A 7,142-nucleotide genomic window follows, 5' to 3' on the forward strand; every position below is an offset into this window, starting at 1 on the left:
GGAGGGGACAGCAGGGACAGGACTTCTGTACCATGCTCCTGACCTTCCCCGGCCCCTCCCTGCTCCCTCTGGCAGCACAGTCATGCCAACAGGCTCAAGGCAGAGGGCAAAAGCCAGTCTCAGCTCCCTTTATAAAGAGAGGCCAGGCTGGTCGAGCCCTCAGGGTTGGTGACAGTGCCCTGCCTGGCCTGGTCCGACGTCCTGGTGTGGTGAGGGGTGCCTGTGTGTCCAGAGCGGAGGAGCCGGGTGCCCACTGAGGCAGCCATGGGGCTGCTGACCGGGGAGACACTGGGGCCCCTGGCCGTGGCTGTGGCCATCTTCCTGCTCCTGGTGGACCTGATGCACCGGCGCCAGCGCTGGGCCCCATGCTACCCACCAGGCCCCATGCCCCTGCCTGGGCTGGGCAACCTGCTGCAGGTGGACTTCCAGGACACGCTTTGCTGCTTTACTCGGGTGAGGCAGGTGGGGGTGAGCACAGAGGTCCTGGGGACCCACATGGCAGCAGACAGTGGGTGGTGGTGAAGCCACAGGCTGGACAGGGAGCTGGGGGAAAGGAGGAGGCAGGTTTGAGAGGCCTCCTGGGGAAGGACATCTGTGCAGGGCCTGAGGACAGTCTGAATTTTCCAATCAAAGATCAGAGAGGGCAAAGGCCTGGAGGGGGTAGGTCTTGGCCGTGGGTTTGGGATCATGTGGGACAGGGCCTAAGTTATGTGATCCTGAGTCCCTTCTGAGGACATCAGGAGGAGACGACCTAAGATTGGGGGAAGGGAGTCTGGTCATGAGCCCCATTTACCTCAGGAAATTGAGGTTGAGAGGGACAGTGACCAGGTTCCAACCTTTTGCTGCTGTGAGACCCTGGGCCTCACTGCTCACCTCTGTGAACCTCAGTTTCTTCACCTGTAAAATGGAATGCTAACTTGGCCTACTGACAATGTTGGTGACCTCTGCAAAGTCATGGCTGAGTGGTCTGTTCCAACGTGAGGTCCTTGACCATAGAGGATGTGACCTCTAGCGTCACAAGGCCAGATAGGTTCCTTGCACCCACTCTTTGCTGGCGGCCCAGGGGTCCCCTTAGGCTAGGGCCAGGAGACTGGCTCCAGCAGCCTGGCAGGGGCGGGACTTGTGGAATGCCCTTGACCCTCGGCCTGCAGCTGCGGCGACGCTTCGGGGACGTGTTCAGCCTGCAGCTGGCCTGGACGCCCGCGGTCGTGCTCAATGGGCTGGCGGCCATGCGCGAGGCGCTGGTGGACCGCGGCGAGGACACCTCCGACCGCCCACCTGTGCCCGTATACGAGCACCTGGGCTACGGGCCGCACGCGGAGGGTAACTGGAGGAGGGGAGGACCGCGGTCCGGCGGGGACTGGGCTCGCAGTGACCCGAGACCCGGCAGGGCCAAGCGGAGGCAGGGTGGTGGACCTGCGGAGCAAGAAAAGTCAGCGAATTTCAAGGGGCAGCAGGTGGAGGAAGAAGACGGTCCGAGGGTCCGGAGGTGGATGTGGGCGGGCCGGAGGGCGGGCCCGGATCTTCCTTGAAGGAAGGTGGTCTCCGTGGGCAGAGCCAAGAGTGGAGCCAAGACCTGCCCACAGTGGGGAGAACTGGCGAGCAATGTGGCTGGGAGAGGGTGGGCTCTGTCCCCAGCCAGATGGGGGTGTGGAGTGGCCCGGCCTTGGCGGGAAGGAGAACGAGGTTAGAGTGGGCGGAGCAGGCGCGAGGCTGTGTGAACAGGGGCGGGGGGCGGGGCATGTCTCTGGTGTAGACGGAAGGGCAGGCGAGCCAGTCAGCTAAGTGTGCGCGCAGAGGCGGCGCCAGGGCACACCCGAGCCACGCCCACGACCGCCCCGCTCCCAGGAGTGATTCTAGCCCGTTATGGGGGCGCGTGGCGGGAGCAGAGGCGCTTCTCCGTGTCCACCCTGCGCAACTTCGGCCTGGGCAAGAAGTCACTGGAGCAGTGGGTGACCGAGGAGGCCTCGTGCCTCTGCGCCGCCTTCGCAGACCAGGCCGGTGAGTGCTGGGCTGAGGGACAGGAGACAGGGATGGAGGCTGGGGAAGAGGAGATGGAGGCGAACCCCTGACCTGCACCGTCCCCTCCCAGGACGCCCCTTTAGCCCCAACGCCCTCCTGAATAAAGCAGTGAGCAACGTGATCTCCTCCCTGACCTTCGGGCGCCGCTTCGAGTACAACGACCCGCGCTTCCTCGAGCTGTTGGACCTCGCGGAGAAAGGTGTGCAGGAGGAGTCAGGCTTCCTGCGCAAGGTAACGGTGGGGGAGCCAAGGAGCCCTGCAGGCGAGCTCCATGGAGGCCTGTGCCCTGCAACGGGGTTCCGTGGAGGAGGATTTGTCTAGAGGGGTGTTGGCACAGCGGACCCCAGGAGAGGGCTAAGGAAAGTGTATCTGCCACTGGAAGCCACCAGAGCCCATGAGATGTAGATTTTAGGTTTCTCCTTCTGGGGCCCAGGCAGCTAGGGGAGGGTAGAGGCCCAAACTTAGGGAGGAGCCAGGTCACTGTGGGGGACACCGTGGAGGCGGCTGGGCCTTGACAGGTTGAGGTGAACACCTGAGCACAGGGAGGACCCAGGGCCCCACATGTGTGACCAAAACAGGTGCTGGAAGCGATCCCAGTGCTCCTGCGCATCCCAGGGCTGGCTGCCAAGGTCTTTCCGGGGCAGAGGGCCTTCATGGCCCTGCTGGATGAGCTGATTGCTGAGCACAGGATGACCCGAGACCCGGCCCAGCCTCCCCGAGACCTGACCGACACCTTCATGGACAAAGTGGAGAAGGTGAGGTGCTAGGGACAGGGACAGGGACATGGGTTGTGGGTTGAGGGTCCATGAGGGGAGCCCAGGCGAGGTGGGGCCTGTGTATCACCCAGTGATCAGTCAACCCGGGGTGATGGGTGCAGAGTGGGAGGCCATTTGGGGTTTTCTCCCTCGGCAACAGAGCCCACCCTCTCTGCGTGGGCCAGGCCAAGGGGAACCCCGAGAGCAGCTTCAATGATGAGAACCTGCGCCTGGTGGTGGCTGATCTGTTCTCTGCTGGGATGGTGACCACGTCAATCACGCTGGCCTGGGCCCTCCTGCTCATGATCCTGCACCCGGATGTGCAGCGTGAGCCCAGCCTGGGGGCCTGGTGGGATGGGGCAGGGAGGAGAGGGACAGGCTGGGGGCCCTGAACTGGGCTGGCCACCAGGAGCTCTAAGCAAAGGCAGGGCCCTGGCTCAGAGGTCACAGTGACCTCCTCCTTCCCGTGGGCACAGCCCCTGCACAGGAGTCAGGAGGAGGTTCAGGTCCAGCCCCCTGGGTTCTGACCACTGTGGGGACGCTTGTCTGTCCAGGCCGTGTCCAACAGGAGATCGATGAGGTGATAGGGCAGGCGCGGCGACCAGAGATGGGGGACCAGGCCCACATGCCCTTCACCATGGCCGTGGTCCATGAGGTGCAGCGCTTTGGGGACATCATCCCACTGGGCGTGTCCCACTTGACATCCCATGACGTTGAAGTGCAGGGCTTCCTCATCCCCAAGGTAGGCCTGTGGCCCTCCTCACCCCAGCTCAGCTCCACCTGCCCCCTGGTAGCCCCAGCATGGCCATTGCCAGGTGTGACCAGGACTGGAACCCAGGCCACCTGATCCTCATTTCCCCAGGCACCAACTGTCCAGCCTGGGTGGGTGTGGGGATGAAGCAGAGGTAGGGCGGGCCAGGTGCATGCAGAGCCCGCAGTCTGGGTAGGGGAAGACAAACTAAAATGTGCCACAGTCTGTTGGAGGATCCATGTACATAGGGACTGGTGGTAGGAAGGGCGCCCATGGGAGGCTATTCTCTTGGCCCTGCCATGGGTACGAGGAGGGTGCGGGGAATTTCTTGAGCTGAGATTGACTTGAAAGTGTCCACGTGTGTGCCAGGCAGAAACTGTAGCCTATGCATGTTTGGTGGCAGGGGTCCAGGCAACCCCCAGCCCAGACCCCACCCATGCCAGGCATCTCCTGCCAGGGGACGACGCTCATCACCAACCTGTCCTCGGTGCTGAAGGACGAGACCGTCTGGAAGAAGCCCTTCCGCTTCCACCCCGAGCACTTCCTGGACGCCCAGGGCCGCTTCGTCAAGCAGGAGGCCTTCATGCCCTTCTCAGCAGGTGCCTGTGGGGAGCCTGGCTCGCTGCCCCCTCCTGAGGGAGTCTTGGAGGCGTTGAGCCCAGACCCCCAGGCTCACTGACCCCCCCATACCCACCCACAGGCCGCCGCTCGTGCCTCGGGGAGCCCCTGGCCCGCATGGAGCTCTTCCTCTTCTTCACCTGCCTCCTGCAGCGCTTCAGCTTCTCGGTGCCCGCTGGGCAGCTCCGCCCCAGCAACTATGGTGTCTTTGGCTTCCTGGTGACCCCGTCCCCCTACCAGCTCTGTGCTGTGCCCCGCTAGACAGGGAGCACCAAGCCCCTAACCCAGTCCTTGCTGAAACGGTGATGTCCAATAAACCAATCTGATGGCTCCAACCTGTCCTGAGTCCCACCTGGGCCCCCTGAACAGCCCCTGGCAGTGATTTGGCCTCAGCAGCCTCCCCAAGGCCAGCTCCTACCCCTGCCTGATCCAGCCTTACCTGGCATTTAACCCCATTTGAGAGACGGGTATACTGAGGCTCACAAGGTGACAGCTTACCCTCTAATCACCCATGGAGACCCAGCACTGGCTGCCCTGGTTGGTGACTAAGTCCATGCAAAAGTCTTGACTCCTGGGTGTCAGGGAGCAGGAGGAGTGTGAATGGGCTTCTGATAGGAATCAGCCCAATCCCTGGCTGGGTGAGCACCCTCAGGTTCAGGGATTCACCACACAGCTTAAAAGGAGAAGCTGGGACATGAGGTGTCCACAGGGGCTTTGAAAAGCTCTGACACATTCCTGGGAATCTCAGAGGCCCTGCACTTGTGTAGGGCTGTGTGGAGTTGTGTGCATGCTCAGGAAAGACCTGGGGGTGGGGGGCCTGAGCTGTCCCCTCGGACTGAGCTTGATCATCTGGGCAAACAGGGAGCAGAGGCTGAGGGAAAGTTGTAAACTCTAAAGCCAGTGCCTGGCTGAATGTTGAAAGTATGTCCCAGCACACAGAGAGCACTTCTGTGCAGCAAAGACTGGGAAAGTGATTGGTTCCAGACATTTAAGGAAATCTCTAACCAATCATTAGCTGACCACCAAGCTAACTGAGTAGAGACTTCAGTGGCCACACACAATAAAAAATAGAGACTTTATGGAATTAGTTCAGAACAGTCACTAAGCAAAGAAAGAACTACAATGACCACCAACAACAGCAAGAACAAACCCTGGGGAGCAAAGAGAGTCTGATTTCCAGAGTTGCCACATTATCTCATTTGAAATGTCCCGTTTTCAACAAAAAATTACATGACACGGAAAGGAACAAAAATGGATGGCTCATAGACAGGAAAAAGGCCATCAATAAAAACCATCCCTGATGGTTGAGTTGCTGGACACAGACTGCATATCAGCTAATTCGGTATGTTCACAGGACTAAGAGAAACCTTGTCTAATGAACTACAGGGAAGTGAGAGTATGATGTGTCACCAATTAAGGAACAGCTGTAATGAGACACAAATTTTAAAAAGGAACTAAGTAGAAAATCTGGAGTTGAAAAGCTCAATAAGTGAAATGGATGTTCACTGCAGAAACTCAAGAGCAGACTTTAACAGAGAGAAGAAAAATCAGTGAACATGAGGACAATCAGCTGAGCTGATCCAGGCTGAGGAACAGAAACGAGGATGAAGAATAATGAGCAGAGATTCAGAAACCTGTGGGCACCATCAAGCATACCACACATAATGGGAGTCCTAGCAGAAGAAGAGAGAGATAAAGGACTAGAAGGAATATTGAAGAAATGTTGAAAAATGAATACTCCCCAAATTTGATGAAAAACATTAATCTACTCAACCAAGAAGCTCAGTGAACCCCAAGTAGGATAAAATCAGAGATCTGCACACATCATAATCAAACCAGGAAAACACAGAGAATTTTGAAAGCAGCAAGAAAGATGGGAGATGCTCCTCATCATGAACAAAGGATCTGTCCTCAATAACACTGACGTTAAGATTCTAACCAGAAACAATAGAGTGCAGAAAGCAGTGGGATGACAATAGCCCTCAGGAAGTGACTGGAGGATGTCACAAGCTCGGGAAAGGGCCTCTGGGCTCCACCATTTGTCCAGTCAGGGTAAATGGGGAGCTCAGAGAACAACCCTTTTGCCCCCCGACACCAAGAGATAAACTTGCGACGGCTACACCAGAGCCTAGGAATCTGGGCTGTGCTGCAAGCCGGGTGAGGACCCCGAGCTTCATGGGGAGCAGCCTCCACCAGAAGAGGCCCCGCGCAAGCATCCACAGCCCTCGCTGAGAACCAGGGCACTTGGCGCTTCGTCTGCGTGCGTGCGTGCGTGCGTGCGTGTGTGTGTGTGTGGGAATCTGTCCACGTTGAGTTCAAGTGTGAGTGTGTGTTTTCATGTGAGTTTTGTCTGAGTGTGGGTGGTTCTGTCTGTGAATAGATTTCTGTGTGGTGTTTCTGTGTGTGTGTGTGCGCGCGCGTGTGAACATGAAGGTAAAAGCCCAAGCCCCGTACCCATAAACCATCTCTGGGAGGCGGGCCCTGCCCAGCTCCCCCTCCCGCCCCTGTTCCCTGCTCGGCCGCGGCCTCCTGCGCCGCCCGGCGCCCGCCTGCGGAACTGCAGCCGCGGCTGCCCTGCCGGGGCCTCCCCCTGGATCCCAGCGCTGCGCTGGGCGGGTCGGCACTGCGAGTCAGGTGAGGCGGCCAGGCCCGCGGCACCACAAGTGGACGCAGCTTCCACTCTTCCTTTCTGTCCCGAGGGAGGAGCGGGAATGGGGGGGTTTCCTCCTCGGGCGCTCCATGCCGCGGGGGGAGGGGCAAGGCGAGCCAAATGCCACCAACTTTTCCAGCGCCCTGGCTGAGGCTGCAGCTTCCTACCTGCTTTCTAGGGCTTTCTCCCAGAATTTGCTCGACATCGCATGGGGGACCCAGGGGCGGCGCTTCCTGGTCCCCAGTTGTGCTGACATCACTCCTGGGCTCTCTCAGCCCACAGTGTCCAGAGGACCCTTCCCTGCTGGGTGAACACCTGTGACAGGCATGGTCCCTGGGGGCGCTCA

The 7,142-nt window shown here is 59.3% G+C and overlaps 1 protein-coding gene across 1 annotated transcript; it reads left to right on the forward strand.

Moving 5' to 3' along the window:
- The first annotated feature begins 263 nt into the window (after positions 1-263).
- On the forward strand, positions 264-4,615 carry LOC147913705 (cytochrome P450 2D14-like). The gene is made up of 9 exons (XM_087448816.1): positions 264-462; positions 1,152-1,323; positions 1,849-2,001; positions 2,093-2,253; positions 2,601-2,777; positions 2,963-3,104; positions 3,332-3,519; positions 3,986-4,127; positions 4,229-4,615. Exons 1-9 carry the CDS (start codon positions 265-267, stop codon positions 4,405-4,407), a joined length of 1,512 nt encoding a protein of 503 aa, XP_087304942.1. The 5' UTR covers position 264; the 3' UTR covers positions 4,408-4,615.
- Positions 4,616-7,142: the final 2,527 nt, after the last annotated feature.

The sequence above is a fragment of the Ceratotherium simum genome, chromosome 25 (assembly GCF_057802395.1).
Source record: "Ceratotherium simum simum isolate JZ-2026a chromosome 25, ASM5780239v1, whole genome shotgun sequence".
Classification (NCBI taxonomy): Eukaryota; Metazoa; Chordata; class Mammalia; order Perissodactyla; family Rhinocerotidae; genus Ceratotherium; species Ceratotherium simum.